We start from the raw sequence: 21,869 nt of genomic DNA, 5'->3' as shown, positions 1-21,869 counted from the left end.
CCTAATCAACACGCTGACCAATCGCAAGCCCCGTCCGGGCCGACTTCCTGTTTTTACCCTCCCACCCCAGCCACATAAACGCACGTAGTGTTGCCCCCTTACAGCCCATTGATTTGTTGATTTCTCAGCTTTTGTCCGAGGTCAGCCGAGTGTTAACGAGACAACTAGAGTCCGAGGACCGGTGCCAGGATTTTTGGCATGGGAGATTATGGGCCTGATCTGGGCATCTGTCACGGCGCCATCACCTCTCATGTGTCCGCAGACGTCCATCTCCGCTCGCCGCTGTCACAGCAGAGTGAACATTTATCAAGCTGTCATGATCTTACTTTTAGTGGCTGGATTTTATTTACAGTACATTTGTCAACTGCAGTTCAGTTGTGTTTAACATTTTTAAACCACACAAGCGTAGAAAGAAGCTAATGGTCATTTCCACTGCGTTAATTTAGTCCTCTAATTCAACGGTTCTCAAACCGGGGTGTTGACGTGGGGTTTTAAAAGGGTTTCTGTAGGTAGCAAATCTAATGTAATGCTTTTTCATACTTAAGGTGATTTTCAAATTAAGAACAAATAGATTGGAACATGAAGAAGCTTATTGTAAATTCTGAATGGTGTTATAGTGATTATTCGGCAAAATGTTGAATGCTTTTATTTGGTTCTGTTTCATGCCATTAGTGATTATTTTTTTTAGCCGAGTACCCCCTAACCAATGTAAAGTATTTTTACATAGCGCTGTGTCATCTGTATTTGTTTTAAACTACATTCTTAGTGGTTTCTAGTTGTAATCAAGCAACTAGAACAAATAATAAAGAACATAAACAGCACAATTACATTGTCTTATATAATGATTATATATATTATTTATTACCGTATTTAATTATTACTTAATGACGAGGAAGCTGTACAAATAAAAGTAACTGATATCAGGAAACTCGGTTTAAAATTATATTGCAATTGCAATCATCGCTTACATTAGCAGTACTTTGTCTCCATCTAGTGGGAAAAGGTCATAATAAATTTCAAGTCCTCACTGTTAAGCTTGAGAAAATGAAATAGAAGTTATAAATAAAACATGTTACGTAATAAGCGATATATTTTTTTTTTTTTTGCCAAGTTGAATGATTGGATATGTGCATTCAAATGTTTGGATAAGGTCAGATAAAGTTCACCTGTTTTAGGCCCAGCCAGAAAAATATTGCACCAAAATCTTTAATGGTATATATAATTAAGATTGTGTCAAATTTGTGTGTGTAAATATGTTTCTCTGCTTTGCTTAATCATATAGCAATGGACTGGCGCCATCATTTTTTTCTTTCCTTTAATTGCAGAAGGATTATTCCAAATTTGAGTCAGAAGCTAGACAAAAAACAAACGTCCAAACAGATATTGCGTAATATCTCTTTTTATTTAGAATAAGGCACTTGAATGAACCTCCCGAGACCCAGTGTCCACAAGCGTGGACACAAATGAATAGGCTGGGCCTCAGGAGGATACTGCTGGTAATAATAATGAGCATGGACGGAACTTGATGCAGCATGATGAGTATGTATCAAAAATATTCCGCCATTTCTTGATTGAAAAAAAACGATGTTGTGTCTCCAAAACATGGCACGGGCACTTTCACAGTATTTTGGGCTGGACTTGTAAGGCGACGTCTCAAGTAAAAACATGCAAAGGATTTGAGAAGAAGAAAAGGTGCAATATTTGCGGTTAAAGTAACAGCCGACATGTTGTGTGATATTAGTGTGTCGGGCGAACGAAAAAAATGAGTAAAACAGAGTTTCGCGAAGTTCTTTGTTGACGAATTTTTTGGTCGCGATATTGAAATACACAAACCAAGCGCCGGCAGGGAAACGGGGACGCTCCGGAAAAAATGGTCCTTTCTATTCTGGAATGATTTTGTCAACGGGCAGCAGAGGACAGACGCCCTCTTTTTTGGCGCAGTCGTTCTGAAAACAAAGCAAGAAATGCATCGTTTTAATGAAGGATTCAAGGACATTCCGTCAATGAGATTACCGGTAAATAATAAGTCAATGCTTCAAAATATTGGGAAGAGCTAAAAGACTCAGCAGAAATGACATTTCTCCAACCGGTTTTCATTTTTTTTTCCCATGTTTGTCATTCAAACCAATTTGGGTGCAGTTACAACCAAGTTCCAGCAGGTGGCGGTGTTGTAAAACAAAAGCTTCTTATTTTTGGGAAGTCTTACTCGAACGCAATAGAAAATGGAATAATGGCTATACAGTTCACGTTAAGACATTTATGCATGCATTATTGTGGGCAGGAATATTAATTTATTGATTTTACCGAATGAAGATGTTTATTTTAATCATTTATCAGTCAAATTCCCTTGCAATAAAAATGTAAAATTGACTACAGTGATTATTAACAAATTATGCATGTATTATTGTGGGCATGAATATTAATTTATTGATTTTACCGAATGAATATGTTTATTTAAATAATTTGTCAGTCAAATTCCCTTGCAATAAAAATGTAAAATTGACTACAGTGATTATTAATACATTATGCATGTATTATTGTGGGCATGAATATTAATTTATTGATTTTATCTAATGAAGATGTTTATTTTAATAATTTATCAGTCAAATTCCCTTGCAAAAAAATTGAAAATTGACTACAGTGATTATTAACACATTATGCATGTATTATTGTGGGCATAAATATTAATTTATTGATTTTACCAAATGAAGATGTTTATTTTAATAATTTATCATTCAAATTCCCTTGCAAAAAACAGTGATTATTAACACATTTATGCGTGTATTATTGTGGGCATAAATATTATTATTATTATTATTATTATTATTATTATTATTATTATTATTATTATTATTGTTATTATTATTATTATTATTATTATTATTGTTATTATTTTACTTAAATAAGATGTTCATTTTAATACTTTATCAGGCACATTCCCTTGCAATTAAACTGGAAAATTCACTACAGTGAATACGAACACATTTATGCATGTATTATTGTAGGCATGAATATTATTTTTTTTATTTCACTTAATGAAGACATTTATTTTAATAATTTTATCAATCACATTCCCTTGCAATAAGAACTGAATACAGTAAATATGAACACATTTATGCATGTATTATTGTCGGCACGATTAAAAATGGAAAATATACTACATTGAATATGAACACATTTATGCATGTATTATTGTAGGCATGAATATTAATTTATTGATTTCACTTAATGAAGACATTTTTAAAAATAATTTTATCAATCCCATTCCCTTGCAATAAGAATTGAATACAGTAAATATGAACACATTTATGCATGTATTATTGTCAGCATGAATATTAACTTATTGATTTGTCTATATTAATTTTATCAGTCACATTCGCCTTGCAATAAAAATGGAAAATTGACTACAGTAAATATGAACCCATTTATGCATGTTGCACATTTTGCATTTTTGTTCTAGTATCATAATTTTAAATGAACGAGTACCGATTGAACATATAATATAGACACTTTCATTTTTAATGAACTTTGCTGAAATAATTCCAACATCCTTTTTATCCATACTGATGATTATTTGCCGACAAAGAACCGTGAAGCAGTATAGCGCCAACCGCTGTCGAGGAGGACTTAATGTCTGATTTTATTTTTCATTATGCGTCGGTGATACCAGCGAACTTCATAAAACCTCCATATCTTAAAATAAGGTGCGTATGAGCCCAAAAATATCTTACTCATCCCTAAAAAAAATATTCATATGATGTAGACATTTGCTCGCTCCTACCATGTAGTTGACGACGTTGATGTGGTAGGAGATGCCGCCCATCTTCTCGCACTTTGCAATGTTGGCCCTCTCGGGATCTCCGGCGACCAGAACGGGAGCGTTGGGGTCGGCCTGCGGCACGAAAATGACAAAAATGTATTCCAGTTTATCCCTGTTACATTTTTCATTTATTTATTAAAATTCCCCCCATTTTCTTTGCTCATTCCAAATTCCCTAAGTGAAATATGTTCCTCCATGGACATTTCTGTTTGATATTCTGTTCCTGCCGCCTCTCCCAAAGTCCGGTGACCCTGAACCCAAACTCACGGGGTCCAGTCCCCTATGGATGGCCATGAAGTCCGCCATGCGGTCGGTGAACCCGGGAGCAAAGTTCTCCGGGTTGATTGCCACGAAACACTGACCCTGCAAAAACACACAAACAATTTTTTTTTTCCAACTTTTCAACGATGCAAAATGTAACTCCGCCCATTTCGGCCCAGATATTTTGTACATAGAGCCGATCTCAGCTCCTCAGTAAACTGCACTGATATTACTCATTCAAGCAAGAGGATAAAGAATATATGCACGCAACTTCTAATTATTTTTTGGCATTTAACTTATACAATGAAATTATATAGTCAAATACATTTTACAAATGCATATCATAAAGTTGAAAGTCACGTTGTGGAAAAGTTTGCAACCTACCAAGTCCGCCACTCTGTCGGTCACTTTCCATGTGCGGATGTGATTGCTGTATTTGGCACCGGCCAGGATACCGCAGAACATCTCCACCATCATTCCGAGTCCGTAACCTTTGTACCCTCCTGGAAAGCAACAATGCAAAAACACATATTTGTACAGTACTGTTGATTTTTCAAGAGATTATTTTTTACCATAAAAATAATGTACTAGAGAAAGTGCTGGTAATTTTCTTTTATTTATAATTTTATGTTATTGTCTTAGGCTAAATTGACAGCGATTTTGAGGGCTTTCACATGCAATACTACAAAAATAAGATCTCTTGGCTGAAAAAAGAAGTAAATTTGACAATTGAGAACCGGGCCCCTAAAAATGGCTCGAAAAAGTTTTGAAAATTCAGTCCCCTAAGCTATTCTGAAATAAATTCGGTGGAAATAGCTGTCATGAAATGTACAAAAAAGTAAGTAATAAAAGGCTTACAAGGTTTCGCTAAGGAGTCACTATTATGCAACTATGCATAATGTTCCAACTAATTTGCTCTTAATTTGAAAATACAACACATATTGTTCCTGTCTGGCAATAATAATCTGCAGAAATCATGTTAAAATATCAGATACTGCCTGAAGTGCCTTTATATACCCTCCATTAGTGCAATGCAGACATTTTGGATTTTTATTATTGATTTCTTCTAACCTTTGTTTTTGGCCTGCATCATTAGACTCAATGGAGGTTCCCTACTAAGCCGTGGTGGCCTCCATTGAGGACAACCTGGTATTCCCAGTTATGTCTCATTTGTGTCCTCAAGGTTATTTAAAAAAAAAAAACAAAAAAAAAAAACAATATATGAGCACGTTGAGTGACCGGATAAGACATTTGGGTAACAGACCTGCGGCCTCACTGCCACCGATGGGAACCAAGCCTCCTCCGTTCAGAACTTTCTTGGGGTTGGAAGTGATTTGGCCCTTGGCGTCGCAGCCCCATCCCTCTGGGATATTGTCACCGCGACGGTCGTACAGCTCCACCTGTGTAAACCCAAACGTGTGTTACGGCAAGACTTCGATGCAGTGATGGGAAAACGAAGCCTCATGATGCGATTTCCCAGAAGACGTGCCAGAAAAAAAAAGATGATTTTACATGATCTATCTTTGGAGTTACTAAATCAAATATGCGCCGAGATAACGGTTCATAAAATGACGTAAATGGCACAGCACTCCATTTTAAGGCATTTTTTTGAAATCTTTGCGCTGGTTATATTTCATAAGGGGTACACCGTTAAAAATAGGGTGCAGACCACTGATTTACAGTAACGTATTAAACCCTGTGCAAAATTTTTGACCATTTTTGGGTCATTTTCTTCCACATCACTCTCACAATATTCTAGCACATGTTGTCACAATCTGGGTGAAATTTCAGCTCCCAAGGGTCTTCTTTCAATGCATTCTTTTAAAAGTGAAAAGCCTTTGTAGCAAAAGATGAAACAAAACACAGTACAATATCACAGCAATATCAGTATGTAGTATCAAAAAATGAATGATTCGATTTTGCTTAGCCTTCCATTTGGCGTGTGAGTACTGACTTTTCCCAGGGCGACGGCAGATGTAGCCATATCCAGGACGAAGCTATCGCCATTTTTGGACGGCGCCGCCACACTGAGGGGGTTGGTGCCTAAAGTGCACTACAAACAGCGGCTCCACTTAATAAACAAATATAAAATATGATCTTATTTGAAGGAAATCAATGATTGTAAAATTGTTTACCTCTTTACCGCGCGTGGGGACCACCAGAGGGGACGTGTTGGTGAAGGACATTCCCTGTGTTTGAGACATGCTTGTTTAGAAGCACCAAAAGAAACAGCAGTTGGACTTGACATTTTATGGACTCACGATCATGTTCTCCTTCAGCGCTTGCATGGCGTAGTAGCCGGCGATGCCATAGTGGTTGGAGCCTTAAACAAACAAGTCACCTTTATTATTCAATCTTTTTTTTCCCCGGGCTAACTCACCGTGCGCCACCACCCAGCCGATCCCGACTTCTTTGGCCTTCTTGATGGCCAGATCCATGCAGAAGTTCCCCACTACAGGGCCCAGGAGGTTCTTCCCATTCACGAGGGCCGTGGCGGGACTTTCCTTATCTATGACAGGCTCTCCGTCCTTGGCGCAGATTCCCGTCTTAACGTCTTTCACGTACATGTCTGCGAGAAAAAAAATAGGACAAATTGTATTTCAAAAAAGTTAAAATTGTGGGAGCGTTGAGGTGTGAGTAGCGGCCTACAGCAGCTCAATCCAAATGCAACTGCGGCCCATATGTAAGGGCATCACAGTAGCTACATATATCAAGTGCGATTATGCTAGGCTAAACTGACCCATCCTGTTGAGTCCGTGGCTGTAGTGCCCCCTGTGGTCACCCTCCACCAGAACCTGTGCCAGGCTGCGGGCGTGATGCGGTTTGGTGCCCACCGCCGTCATGCACCTCTCGATGAAACTCTGCACCTCCTGCTGGCTGATCAAACACCTACACACAGAAAGAGCATGCCAAATTTGAAGTCAATCGGGTCAACCGTTTAAGAGATATTAAGTACCTGCAAACATCTAAAAATGGTCCAAAAAGGCACACAAAAAAATTCATAACTCTGGTTCTGTACATCCTAGCATATGGCGCTCTATATCTTTTTTGTAGGGCTTGAGGTCCTACATATGCCTAAAAAATTTCATAGCTCTAGGTGAAACGGGGCCGGGACCCAGTAGAATTTCCCGACTATAGGTGGCACTAAAAATCAATTTTTTGGATTTTATGTATGAAAACACCAAAATATCAAATGTGTGCAAATTTTGGTGAGTTCTCGTGCAGGTTTAGGCCCTAAAAAATGTGATTCATTCGTGAGATTGATAATAATAATAATAATAATAATAATCCAGAGAAGAACAATAGGGCTCTCGCCAGCGGTAGCTGCTTGGGACCTAAATATACGTTTCGAAGGGGAGTTCATTGGGTTTGGGGAAAAAAAAAATCCCAGACTTTAGAACGCAATGTACATCTGTAACGCCTCCAAACAAATGTTACATAACATCTTCACTGTAAATCATCAGCGGCTTTACAGAAACGACTTTTGTTCCATGAAGCTGGCGAGATGCTTGACTTGGACCGTCTATTAGGAGGCGGATCATCTCGCATCAGATGATGTGCGTCGGACACAAAGGTTTCTTTCACTTTTTGTACACGGTCACATGGAAATGTCTTTGGTCAGTCTTCGGCGAAAGATTGTTCATTCGACTTAAAAACAAAATGGTAACGAGGCAAAATGGAGTCACGGGAATTGATTCAGTTTCAAGGAGTCTTTTTCTGGCTCATCAGCTAAAAATTGGTGTCACTAATGGCAATGCGCGTCCATAAAAAACTAAAAAAACTAAAGCATAAAACATCTTGCAAAAGAGTCATGCCAACACAATTTAGCAAAGAGTTATTTCATGTTGCAATTAATTTGCTCTTAACTTGAAAAGAAAAGCCATTTCTGGTCAGGGTGTTAAAAACACCCAGGGGTACTTATACCCCCATTTGAAATCCACTTAAGCAACTGAAAATCTGACCAGAAATTCTGGAGCAACACATGTAGACAGACAACATACAATAACAACAACTATAGCCATTCAGGCATTGTACTTTGTGAAATTAAAAAAAATATGTTGCCTCATACGTCAACAAAAAGCATTAAAGTACATTTAGTAATTTCAGCAAAAAAAAAAAAAAACTGTTAAAGTCTTACATATGACCTAAAGTGACTTCAAGCTCCCGCATTTGAGAACCACTGATACAGAGGACGAAATTGATGATCGATTAGTCATCAATTAATCATTGCACCTCTAATTTCTTGATCAGAAAAAGCATACATTATTTATAACATTAAAAAAAAAAGTTTCCTGGTCAGTTTATTTAGCATAAAGTGCAATTTGACTGTGAGCATTGGGAGAAATACTATAGATAGAAAGTTAGAAAGGAATGTTTGCGCCGTTGTGGGAGTGAACAATGAGCAATTTACTTCTTGGTTAATTAAAAGTTCAAACAAAAGTGCACCAAGTATGTTTATATTAGGAATAGCAACAAGATCTCCACTTGCAGATGATATTAAGTCGTCGTGGTGCTCACAAATCATAACAATGATGATAATAATTTACTAATCATTTTACTTTCGTGTTTAGACTTTTACTTTTTACTTTTACTTTATTTACTTTTTACTTAAAGTGCTCGATGACAAAAAGGTTACGTAATTAAAACCATAACAATGATGATAATAATTTACTAATCATTTTACATTAGTTTTTAGACTTTTACTTTTACTTTATTTACTTTTTACTTAAAGTGCTCTATGACAAAAAGGTTATGCAATTAATCGTGTTGACGTTGAACCCTGAGCTGTAGGCCTTTTTTTTTTTCTGTCCACATTTCTCAAAAACATTCTTGATCTGGGCTCCTCTTCAAGAGGTCATAAAACATCTTAGCTTTCTCCTTGCTGTCACGTTTGATGAACACCAGTCCTCCTGATCAACACCAGATGCGGCCCGTCATGTCACAAAGACAAACACTGAAAAGATAAGCGCTCTTAAACAACACAATGGTGCTAATAATCCACGAAAATGGTAACTGAAAACCTTCAAGGCATTTCCTCTTCTGTCCCTCTATTGTTTTGGGGGCGCTGGAGAATGTCATAACTTTTGGGAATGTGCACAATTGCATCCAGATGGGAACTGTGGTAAACGTTGGCAAAGACCAGACCAGATTGTCTCCAAAAAAACATTTTGTTCTGTACTGTACTTCCTCTTATTTTTAACCAGCTGGTGGTCATGTGACTTTGAGAGTTTGCTTAATGGCTTATGAAGGACTTTCCATTATGAAATGAAAACAACAAACAAACGTGCTAAGAAGCGATACAAGAACCTTCTAAACCCCCCCCATAGGGCTTCTTTTGAGTTGCTTTATTTTATGTGGAGGACCGCCAAATAATACAAGATCTGAAGCTTTGTACTGTATTGATCTGAAGTTATCACAACAGGATTGGGGGGGGGGGGGGGGGGGGGGGGGGGGTGCGCATGTGGTTTTCATTACACATGAATATTCTAAGGGTAACATACTGAACGCTCAAATATGTATGTGTGTAACATGAGCCCCAGCGCTAGCAGGATGGATTTTTGGGGCGGGGGTGCTAACGCATAGCAGCGAGGGTCCCTGTGGAAACTTACGCAATATCTTACATAAGTCAAAAGGTAAAGGCACACGACTTTATTCTATTAGTTCCCATAGAGGAACGGAAACAGGAACAAAGAATTTTTTTTTGGCTTTTGTTTTAAAGGCTGTAGGGGTCTGGCCTGAGGATAGGGTGTGACACACTTAACAACTGTTGTAAATTAGTAAAGCTCATATAAAAAAAACCTTTGAAAGAAGGAAAAGTTGATCTCACATAAGCGCAAAAAAACCACGAAAAAGGAAGAAATAATCCTTATTGAGCAAACTCATAACTATGGCTTGCATTAGCAATGTTAGCTTAAGTAGCGCTTTCGCAAGGAAAGCTAGTTTACAAAGGTACACTATTCATAAAGTTATTTCTGTTTAAAGTGTGCCCTTTTATATAAAAAAAAACGTTTTCCACAAAAAAAAACTACTCAAGTAACCATGCTAATGCTAACGTAGCTCATTTACGGAGTTGCTAAATAAAGTGCAAATACTTTGTTGCTTATGTTGATATTTTTTCCGGATATTGCTTTTATCAGCACATTCCCCTCATTACGTCGTCTAATTGTTACTTTTATCAATTAAATACAGTTTATTTGATAAGTACAGTTCAGTTTTATTTAACTTTTAACTCTTTTAGTGCCCATCGTCATCAGAAAAGGAAACCTCTGGAGGGACAGTATATTTTGCATTTTCTCTCATTTTTCAAGGCTGACGGAATATTGTGTGCTATGTCGATGAAAATATGGATGGTATCGTATGAAAGAATTGATTTCCAATCATTACTTTGTAATGCATGTAGGAAATAGCTATGTTGTATGTGTGGAAACACTGCCATCCGATGGTCAAAGTTATCACTACAGTCCTCAACTGGTTTAGATTAGGTAAGCATTAGTCAAGGGTGTCAGCCACCTTCCATAAAAACACGTATTTGACGAGAATTTTATATTTAATTATTGTTATTACTATTTTAAAAGACAAGAATTTTCGCCCATGGCACTGAATGAGTCCAGGGAGAAGTCAACCTGAAAACATATTTCTCAATAATGCGTTTTTAAGCAGATTGACTTTTCTTTTATGATGATGAATATTGTGTTTAGGGAATTTGGATTACCTCATCCCCCTCCATCTCACCGGGCAGCCATTTTGACATGTGCATCGATTGAAAATGACATCACAGTTGCTCAGTAATCAGGACATGACCAATCACGGCTATTGCGAAATATCTAAGAAAACAGATGAGTAGTGATTGGTTGAGCAACTGCAAAATGGCCGCTTCCGATGTGAATGAAAGCTTTTGTAGTTGACCTCCTCTTTAAGTAGCTATATTAGCATTTAATCTTTTGATCCTTTTCTTGCAAAATACTGACTTAAATCCATTTTTGTTTAACTTTGATGCGCATCCATGCACAGCTTTGAATTCAATCACTAAGTTCAGCTTTCTTTTTCGAATGTTTGCATTTATTTTGCAAACTCGGTAATGTTCAAACCTTGCATGAGCACACGTATTAGATAGAAACAAAGACTCAAAGCATCAAAGGAACACTATTACGAAGCAAACATGAAAACCTGTATAACATTTTTAGAGCACATTTACATCAAATATAAAGAAAATCTGTGCCTTTTTTGATGATGTCTTATTGTATTTTAATGTGGTGTAAATAGTTTGACAAGCAATGACCTTTAAAGTGTATGCACATGACACAAGCTATTATTGAACTGATAACATTGTCAAGCCTGCATTGCTTTGTCGGGGGAAACATTTGAAACGGCGTGAAGCGGGGTGTGACGGGAGAATGCGAAACCCGCTTTATTGAGGTCATAAAATTTGAACGAGGAAACTTGCGTGCATGTTTAAGTGTGCAGAAGCAAAAGAATTTTGCATGTATAAGCATCAAAATGAAACCACCGGCTCTTTAGGCTGCAAAGTTTTCCTCGTCGAATGGTAAAAAATGTTTTGAAAGAATCCACATGCAGGAAGTGAAGAGTGACTCCAAACATGCAAGATATTGAGACGGCGCTCTCGGCTTGACCTTGAAATGAGCCGAGGCCGCTTACCTGCTCATGTTGCCTGTTGTGTGTTGTTACGCTCCCCGATGCAAAAGCAAAAAGGAAAGAGAGGCGTCCTGGCTTCTGTTTATGTGTTGCTTTCACTTGGCTCCAAGTCGCCCTTCCAGCCCTGCAAACCGTGGCCACGCCCACCCGGGGTCATGTTTATCAGGTATGTGTGAGTGTGTGCGGGTTGAAAAGTAGGCGTGGTGTTGCGTGTGGGTGTGTCCCATGTAAGAGAGCCTTGTGGTGTTCATGAGTTACATAACTACTGCTGATCGATAAGAGGACTCTTACTTCCCGTCCACCAAACCACATGCCCAGGACTTAGCAACTGCAGTATTTTTTTTAAACTCTTAAATAATTATTAAAGAAGACTAACTGGAGAACACTAACTAATCATTGGATTTATAGTGTACTTTTTTGTTGTTGTTGCAAAGAACCAACGTTCAGAAATGTTTGATCAGGTTTTCTGCAAGTTTTTGACACTGAGGTCTTTTAAGTTTGAAACTAGTCTTTGGCGCCATCTGGTGGACGTAAGGCTCATTGCAGCCTGTTTAAGTTTTTTAACTATTTCTCATCAAAAGATGTAAAACATAGTTGTAAGTTTGAATCAGAGGTGTCAAGACTATGGCTCGGGGGCCATTTGCGGCACTCCACCAATTTTGAAGACCTGTGCTGTAGAGCTTTTCCAAAAATGCAAAAATATAAGTTAACTATTTACAACTAAACTAGTAACAGCCTCTCGCTTAGTAACACTGTTATCAAAATGGTTTCCTCAACTCTTGGCTCTGTGTTAACACTTCTGTTATGTTTTTTGGGTCAAACTGACCCAGATGAAAGTTAAAGTTAACTTCAACATGGCTTATAATCAATATACCAATTAAAAAAAAAAAAAAAAAAAATATATATATATATATATATATATATATATATATATATATATATATATATATATATATATATATATATATATATATATATATATATATATATAATTTTATATTAAGTCTACTGTAGTAGACAAAAAAATTTAGATTGCTTGACAGGGGGAAGAAGAAAATGTCATGTGAACAATATGAATGATTGTGCAGCTCTTTTTTTTTCAAATAATCAAATGAATAGGCCCTTTCATACAAATGGCAAAACAAAGGAACAGTTCAGAAATCTTCCGGTTAGTTTGAGGAAATGAGGTGGGGAAACAGAGCAACGACACAACCAAGTGACATGTTAAGAGTTTGCTGTCATTCAAAGTGCAATCATTTAGCAAAGATGATATTGCTAAGTTTGAATTGAAACCATGAGAGGGGTATGCATTGTAAAATTGATAATATTACTGTAATTATTTATTGTAGAACTGTATCATATCCTCCTGAAACCTAATGTCCATTATAGTGGACAAAAAAAGAGTTTAGGCTGAGTCTCAGGAGGATATATTCATTTACTTTCTGTAATATAAAAATACGGAAAATCTTGAAAGCATGTCATGAGGCAAATATCCACTAGAGGGCAGTACAAGTAGCATAATAAGTCATTGAAAACTGAGAATAGGGTAGCTTTAAGCATGTTTGTGACATTTGTGCAAGTGTACCTAATTGTGCGGCCCATGAGTAAAATAATGTCAATTTAACATTTGTTAATGTGACAAGAGCATCACAGTTTTGTTTTCAAATTCAGAGCAGATTAATTGGAACATGAAACAATTGCTAAATTGTGTTGAAAATGTCTTGAGAAACAATGGACTAAAGGACATGTGGAAAATGGCAAGACGGTTAGACAATCTGAAATATGGGCAGTTGGATGGTTTATTGATTTGTTTTGATTCATTTCATTGACTAACAGGAGACTCAAGTCATTTTCTGATTGAGTTTTTAATCATTCCTTCCATCTGACTTTAACCTGCAGATTAAACCTGAAACTTAAAAGCAAAATCCCATCTTCTCCCTCTAAGTTTTCTGTTTGTTGGCAGAGCTTATTTTAGACTCTGTCGGGCCGACCACATAATGACAGAGTTGGCGTCCATAGAAAGACCGTTCCCGTACGTCTTTTCCCAGTCGCCTCCCTTTCTACCGGCCCATATAAACCTCCTGCTTGGGGGTCCTCCTCTCCACTCATTCTCCTTGCCTGCTTCGCCAAAAACAAAACATCAGCCAGGACCGACCAGTGTCGACCGGACGCGACCATGGACAACTATTCGTACAGCCTTTCTTACAATTATCCCTCCGACTGCACCCCGCTCACCAACTGCAAGTCTGCCCGCAAACCAGGTGGCTCCACCGTGGTCAACATGGGCAATCAGGGCCAGAACCCGCCTCGGGACTACATCTTCTGGTCTCTGTGCAACACTTTGTATGTCAACTTCTGTTGTTTGGGATTCATGGCTCTCCTGTACTCCATCAAGGTAAGCCCCTCAATGACATTATGCTAATAAGCTAACGCTAGTCAAGGCTATTATGCGATATAGCTGTTGTAAAACAATGAAAGCTAGAACAGTAAATATTCTGTGACTGAAACTTAAGTTGTGGTCAGACGAGAGCCATCATGGTTGGTAGTGGTTGTGTCCTGGGAATTAAGCCTTCAAAAATACCAGAGAAGGGCCCAGAAATCGATATACATGTAACAAGAACTACAGCGTGTACAAAGGTTTTTATGCACCAGCAGGACTGGCCAGGAGTCTCTAATTAAAGATGGCGAGCGGCTTCATCTGGGTGGTTAACATCGGCGTAATTGCCATGTTCTTGGTGGGCGAGTGCTCAAGAGAAATTAGAGAGGGCGGAAGAAGAAGTAGCTTGGGTTGCTCCAAAATTAAACAGCTGTAACAGCCTTGAACCCGAGAGGTTTTAGAAGAGCAGCGGCTAAATGATAGGGATGGATACAGTGCTTTTGCTTGGAGAATGCCTAAAACCAGAACCAACCCCGTGTTTGTAAAAGTATGTCACTAGTCCCAACCCAAAACCCAAATCCATGTTGCTGAAGGCGAGTGCAAACCCTGACCCAAATCTTAATCCTAGCTCTCATCCTAACCTTGAAAGACTCAAAGGCTATCAAGACTATTTCTTTCGGAGATCAGACCCCAACTCTTGTCTTATAACCGACCTTGACCCAAGCCTAAAAGCAGACCCCAATTACATGTCAATACTAGGATTCTGTTAGTCCTACCTTAAAATAAACCAAAATGGAACCCCAAAACTGCTGCTAAACCTGGTCCCAAAACTAGTTAAGACCACAAAAACCAAGACAGAGGCATTAATATGACTTGCAAGTATCGAAACAGAGACAAGACCGAGACATTTGAAGGTTGAGAAGAGCTTTATACGATCACAGGGATACTGGTCTGGTGAGGACCGCAATTGAACAAAACTTTCAAGTCCTAGAACACAAATGCCTGTGTAAAAATGCGTATGTTTACGTGACGAGATCAAGACCCTCAGTGAGTGATCTCCAGACCGGTTTTAAGACCAACTCCGACCTCAAGAAACAAACACTAACGTTCATCTTAAACTCAGATATTACCCAATGCCTGTAGAGGGATACTTTTAGCCTTAAACTTGATCCTGGTCCTGATTCCAAAACTAAGCCTGGACGGAACTCCTGATCTATAGAAACATATTGTGAGCCCTGATCCTATAATGAATCTGAACCAAATCAAACCCTAATCATATAGTTTTAAAACAGATCCCAAGTCTGTGTTTTAGCTTATTACGAAACATTTTGATGGGGCGATAATTAGGACCTCCTGTTATTGCACCCAAACAGGCCCGTGACCAGAAGACCCAGGGCAACTTGCAGCTGGCCCAGGAGTGCTCGGACAAAGCCAAGTGGTACAACATCCTGGCGGCCGGCTGGAACCTTCTGATTCCTCTCCTGGCCATCGTCCTGCTGGTGCTCCTGCTGATCCACCTGGGTTCCTCACAGGGCTCCTTCGATTTTCTCGGAGAGGACGGCCTACAGAATTTCCTCAAACTCTTCAGCTGGTAGACGGACGGAACCAATCCACCAAGCCGATTTTCGCCACCATCGAGCAATTTGAATTGATTTGAAGGGCAAGTTGTACCGCGAAGTCATTGGACGGGAGCTGCGGCATTGAGTCGAGACACCCAATCAGCTTTCAGATGATTTCATTTAACTGGCAATGCACAAAATATACAGTGAACCAAGCCATACCCCCTAATCCTAATTAGATGCACAGATAAAAAAGGTTTGTAATTGCCTAAATATGCCTCAAAATGGCGGTACATAAGAGTTTTTCTATTAGACTTAACTATGGCCAGACTAACTGAGGCTCCGCCCCTCAGTTTAAAACCAAAGCTTACCGCATGCTTTTTCTTTGTATTCCTTTATGTTGTCGATTTTTAAGCTGCGGTTCTTAAAGCGTGCTTGTTATATTTATTTTATTTATGCAGCCCCGCCGTCTACAAATTACCTTCCCGCAACTAAGTCTAATTCTCACTTTTGTTTCGGAACATTTTCAAAAATGGCAGAAAAATAATGATTGCTCGATTTAATAATGATTTATGTGATAAATTAAGCAATCACCCTTTGGGTTAAATATGTATTATGGTTTGAATTGTATGCGAGAGTCAAATTATTGTGTTTTCATTGTGGTAGCTAAACAGGATATCACAATAAAATACGTCTCACACATAAAAAATTCAGAAGTTATTCTGGTTGAAAAATATAACATTTATTGTATTTATCAAAACTCCAAAATTTATATTCAGATTTAGATTTTACAGCCTATTGTAAATTATAAGATTAGCAAGAATATGCTACGTTGTATAATTTTTTGAGGACACGCTGTACGCATGATATTATCTTTTAATGTTTTATTTTCTTGTTATCAATAAATCCACTAAATTCAGCGTTACGCTGAAAAAATCAAAAGCGTCTTTTCTTATTTTTTTTTACTTTTTATTACAGTATTTTCTCATTTATCGCAGGGGTTGCTCGCGATACCAAAATCAAAGAAGTACTGATTGAATTTTTTGCTTCTGTTATTTCTAATTGCTTCTTTATTAGTTTCTCTCTTCTATTAAAATTAAATACAGAAAATATTCTTTTTTTGGTCTGGTCCAACTTAGAAGGATGAAAAATATTCAGAATAATAGTGACGTAAATCGGCAATGCAATATATTGACTGGCCTGACTTAAACAGAAGAAAAACAGCAAGAAAAAAATCCGCGAAAACCTGCAATAGGAAAACCCGCAATAACCGAACCGCCATGTCGCGAGGTAACACTATATTTACTTTTTTCTCTGTTGCCGTTTCGTATTGCATGCTTTTCCTTCCCATCGGGTTTGGACTCGATGTAAAGACTGCGTTGATGCGGTTCCGACTGTGCACCTACTCCCTACTTTTAAAGTGCCACTTACACGGAGCCGGGTAGTTTTTAACTCCCAGGCGGGTCCGCATGAGCTTGACTTTCATCCCAGCTGCGTCCAAATATATAGATACAGATTATACATAGAACACGTGTCGCCTGCGGGGCCCACCAGCTGAAGGGAAGTCAGCTGATCACAGGAAACATATATATATATATATATATATATATATATATATATATATATATATATATATATATATATATATAGACCAATTATCGGCCCCGATATATAGTATTTCACAATCAGTTTTTTTTTTTTTTAGACAGATGATAATAAATCAATTTAAAATGGTGGTGACTTTACGCCTGTATTAATAAATGGACATGTATCGATATCAATATCAGGACGATAACTGGTTTTATTTCAAGGTGTCAGTACTCGCAGTGGCAGCCGAAACAGATGAGTGAAATTTTAATATTTTTGCGGTTTTGAAATTTTGGAGAACTCTATTTACTGTACTATAATTACAGGAAGCTACTGTTTAAATTTTCGTTCTAATTTTTTAAGACATTTTGAGGACGGTGGGAGCTGAACTTTTTGTTCGAATTGTACCTCAAAGATTTGAGTATCCTTTTTTATTTATTTTTATATATATTTTTTTATTTATTTTCCCTTGTGCTAAGTTAAGATTGGTTCCAAATATCAATTATCAGACTCTGTGGTCAAGAATAAACAGTATTGGCCCTTTAAAAAGTATTAATAAAAACTGGTCTATCTCTTGGGTTCATCCCCTTTTATTAGTTCATATTTTAACTTTTATATATTTAATAGATTATTCTTCTATTTTAATCCCTTTTAACAACCTTTTACTAGTTTTTATTGTTAAAATTTCTCATTGTGATGCCGCGGTAAATTTTTTGCGCTTTTTTTCCCTCTCACAATTTGTCATCTATTTTGTCCACCGTGCCTTAACAGCGCTTTTTTTTTCCAATTTTTTAAAAAGTAAGTCAAGCTACCAACTGTAATTCCAATGTAGGATCGCATGGCCCCCAGCCATGCGGCAAGACTTGAATATGTTCCGACCCGGGCGTCCTTCTCCCCCGACCTCCCACCATCGCAATCCCCCCTTCATATTAGCTACTTGTCTCGAGCTAGCCTCTTTATTTATACTCGGCTAAATGACAGCTTGGGGCCTCCAACTTTCTATTTTGCCCTTTTGCGGTGGCGGCAAAATTGTTGCAGATGTCTGGCGTGGGGAGAATTACAGGCTTGCTGCTGCAACAGGGCAGCGTGTTCAAATGTTTCTTCTGGGTGTTGTCCGTTAACGTTTGGGGGAAGATTATACGCGACTTGCATATTTGACATCCACTAAGACTGTGCTTCTCAACCTTTTTCAATGAATGAAAAAGAAAGCAAAATAACAACTTAAAATAGAGTGCTTTGCTAGTAGCGGTTCCTCTAGGTGTATTTTATTCAATAAATCGAGAAGACAGAAAGTGTAACATCAACTGTTTTATTATTGATGTTATTATTATTATTATTATTATTTTGGCACATCTGAAAAAATATAACAATTCAGCAAGTACATTGATTCATGCTCCAATTAATTTGTTATCAATTTGAAAATAAAACAATTATGTTCCTGGCATGGGATTAATCTTCAAATGCAAAATAAATTTCCTTATGTTTATTTTTAAGAGTTCAGACATTCAATTACAAGGTCATGTTTACATCTTTTTTTTTTGCAAGTGTTTGGCTAAAGGAGCGTCTGAAAACGCCTAGTGCTACATTAAGCACTAAAGTAATCAATTACTTTTGATAATTAAGTACTACATTCATCAGTTCATCCAATAATCAGTATAAATCACTTTCGTACCTAAGGTAATCAAATACCTTAGTAATTTTAGTACCTAAAGTAATTACTTTAGTATTTAGGGCCTATAGTAATGAACTACTCGAGTACTTTATTTTACTAATGACCTTATTCTTCCATATTGCCCAGCCATAGAGATCATCTTTTAATATATATATATATATATATATATATATATATATATATATATATATATATATATATATATATATATATATTTTTTTTTTTTTTTTTTTTGGGAGAACCACTGCTCTAAAATGAACCAAAATACAACCACTTGATGTGTTAGAAAAAAAAAAAAGAAAAAACAACTTTGGCTGTATTTATTATGTCTCACTCCTCCACATAGCCTTCAACAAATAACAAAAACATATAAAAACAAAAAAAACTACGAGCAAATATATGCGCATTTATACACATTACAAACATGAATATTTCATTTGATGTGTGATGATGTGAGACTCAAAACGGAAAGTGCAAATCCCAAAACACAGCTAGAAGGATTCATCATTTTTTTAAGGGTCATGCAAGCGGAAGACTACCTAGAAATTTATACATGATGCCGTGAACTATTTGCCAGCGCAGTAATTACAACTGAATATGTAACGACTACAATTAAGATGATAATGCCGAAAACAATGGAGGCTGCAATGTTGAGGTACTTGGCGGTTGAGGCGTGTTTTCGGGCTCCCTCCAAGTCTCCCGTCACCTTTCGGTCTCTGGCCTGAGAGCGCAAAAAAATCGTTCATTATATGTTATCAATAAATAAATAATAAGTTAAAAAAAATGTCCGTACAGAAGAAAGTTCATTTATGAAACTTGATGAGAGGATTCTGAGAGAATTGCATTTCATAAAATTTTATGTAAGGCTTTCAAATTACTGTATTTTCTCAATGTTTACAAAAAGAAAAAAAACAAATAACCTATCAATGAAAGAGAATAGCGATTGACTGAATTTATAAATAAATAAGTATATATATATATATATATATATATATATATATATATTCACTCAGTGCCTAAAACATGTTTTTCCCCCCCACTGATTACTGTATTAGTAGTCACTTTAGTCAAGGTTAAAAAACAAAAAAAGTCATATTCGGAGCTGACATTTATTTTCAATAAAATGGAAAATTTTTGGTTAAATATTGTTGTAAAAAGAAAAAAAAACTCTTAATTTCTGACTTGGACAGGAAAAACCAAAAAATAAAATCAAACCAATGATGCAAATCTTACCTTGATGGAGAAAACGAGGGCAGCCAATCCCAAGCAGAACGGATTCCCCATGTAGACAAAAGACAAAAGGGAGTAGATGATGTAGTCGCGTGGCCGTTGCGTAGTCACGTTGACGGTACTCAACTGGACCACGGCGGTACCGTCAGGATTAGGCATAGAGTAAGCTGAGGATGGGTTGGCCGCAGGGTCCATGGTGCATGCGTCTCCAATATCAAGTCAAATGCACATTTCCTTCATTTCCTTTTATACGCTCAATTTGTAGGTGGACAAGAAGTGAAATAGTGGAATTTTTCTTGACGTACCTTTAAAAGTACACGGTTGACTGCAATGCATTGTGACACGAGTTCTCTTTTTGAAACCAATTTCCCAATAGGAAATTATGAAATTATTTGATTAGTGTAACTGTAAAGGTTGTGTTAAATTAATATTGAAGTATGTGAGGGAAAAAATATGCGTTTTCATCAGCAAGAAAAAACGGAAGCATAGTATGTTCATTAAGGACGTTCATACATTTTTAAAGAATATAAAAACTGGCAAAAATTACTCCTTGTTTCCAATTCAAAACGATGAAGAATGATCAAGTCTCATTTTTTTTTTATCTATATATAAAACTTTCAACATTTCTTTGGGGTGGGCAAATTTGAGTTACACCTCTGTGCCTGTATGTGACATAAATATTTCATGAAAAAACATGAACACAGGGTATTTCATTGTATCTTTGTTTACATTGTATCTAAAAATCAACGCAAAAAAAGTTTTGACTCGCTAGAGTGTTTTTAAAAGAACGCGGCGACCTACGTTACGTAATGAAAACAAAAATGGCGTCCAAAAATGGCGGAAACGAATCAATTGTAAAGTGAATCAAAGCGCTTTACAAGAATCACCAGTTTAGTACGACTTCCAAAATGTCGTGGCTAAATTCGAATAGCTTACAATAATTTGAGAACATTTCATAAAAATACTAAACTTTAAAACCACTATGTACTCACCAGACTTGCTTATTTAGACGAACCACTTCCGCTTTTGCTAGCATAGTTGACATGGTCAGAAAAGCTACGTCGTGGTTACCACGGTCAAATTGGCAAATAAATCCTTTGCCAGACAGCTACGAGCTACTGGTTCGATTTATTCTCACAATATCCACGTTTTATTTTTGAAAAGCCGGCCTTTAAGATGTCTTTTTTAGTTATGTACAGTGTCCTCTTCTTGCTTCCTGCAATAACAAACTCGAGTCGTTCTGAGCCAATCAGAGGACGAAACAATGTTAACTTCCCCTAAAGTAATTCTCACTGGGGCTATATTGAATGTGAAATATGATTGGTTTAGAAAGACACAGCAGCACGTCAAAGCTGAAATCCGATTGGACAAAAAAAGATTGACTCAATCGCAGACCATGAAAATAAAAAAGAAATTGTAGGAATTCATAAGATATTTTACACATTTTTCAAAGTTTTAAATTCAAGTCGGTGCTTTGGTTATTTCTAAATTGTATCCGACACAAACGAAAACAAAAATCTTAAAATAGGAAACATTTTTGGGGGAGGGGTTTAAAAAAAAAAAAATATATATATATATATATATATATATATATATATATTTTCTTTTCCTCGTGGAGAGTGGAATAGATTAATGGCATTTCCATTCATTAGACGAGAACAGAATACTTTGAGTTATGAGCCTGCTGAGAAAACAAATTCAAGTTATTAG

At 37.1% G+C, this 21,869-nt stretch overlaps 3 protein-coding genes across 4 annotated transcripts; 1 reads left to right on the top strand and 2 right to left on the bottom strand.

Moving 5' to 3' along the window:
• Positions 1-1,383: 1,383 nt before the first annotated feature.
• LOC148422763 (uncharacterized) lies at positions 1,384-21,330 on the bottom strand. Of its 2 annotated transcripts, none has more exons than XM_088417807.1 (11): positions 21,152-21,330; positions 6,822-6,970; positions 6,462-6,650; positions 6,343-6,404; positions 6,217-6,270; positions 6,036-6,134; positions 5,346-5,481; positions 4,466-4,584; positions 4,088-4,183; positions 3,782-3,892; positions 1,384-1,946 (listed from the first exon to the last, which is right to left on the bottom strand). In XM_088417807.1, the coding sequence occupies exons 1-11, from the start codon at positions 21,202-21,204 to the stop codon at positions 1,881-1,883; spliced, it is 1,134 nt and encodes a 377-aa protein (XP_088273933.1). In that variant the 5' UTR covers positions 21,205-21,330; the 3' UTR covers positions 1,384-1,880. The 2 variants fall into 2 exon arrangements, with proteins under 2 accessions (XP_088273933.1, XP_088273934.1); XM_088417808.1 differs by lacking the exon at positions 21,152-21,330 and adding an exon at positions 11,738-11,904.
• Positions 13,911-16,196, top strand: LOC148422765 (interferon-induced transmembrane protein 5-like). Its single transcript, XM_088417671.1, has 2 exons — positions 13,911-14,129; positions 15,485-16,196. Exons 1-2 carry the CDS (start codon positions 13,911-13,913, stop codon positions 15,704-15,706), a joined length of 441 nt encoding a protein of 146 aa, XP_088273797.1. The 3' UTR covers positions 15,707-16,196.
• LOC148422764 (dispanin subfamily A member 2b-like) lies at positions 19,178-20,354 on the bottom strand. The gene is made up of 2 exons (XM_088416520.1): positions 20,163-20,354; positions 19,178-19,650 (listed from the first exon to the last, which is right to left on the bottom strand). Exons 1-2 carry the CDS (start codon positions 20,352-20,354, stop codon positions 19,477-19,479), a joined length of 366 nt encoding a protein of 121 aa, XP_088272646.1. The 3' UTR covers positions 19,178-19,476.
• Positions 21,331-21,869: the final 539 nt, after the last annotated feature.

This window comes from Hippichthys cyanospilos, chromosome 6 (assembly GCF_059441005.1).
Source record: "Hippichthys cyanospilos isolate Australia breed blue-spotted pipefish chromosome 6, RoL_Hcya_1.0, whole genome shotgun sequence".
In the NCBI taxonomy this organism is placed as follows: Eukaryota; Metazoa; Chordata; class Actinopteri; order Syngnathiformes; family Syngnathidae; genus Hippichthys; species Hippichthys cyanospilos.
Note: the sequence above shows the minus strand (reverse complement) of the source record. Positions and strands in the feature narration are given on the sequence as shown.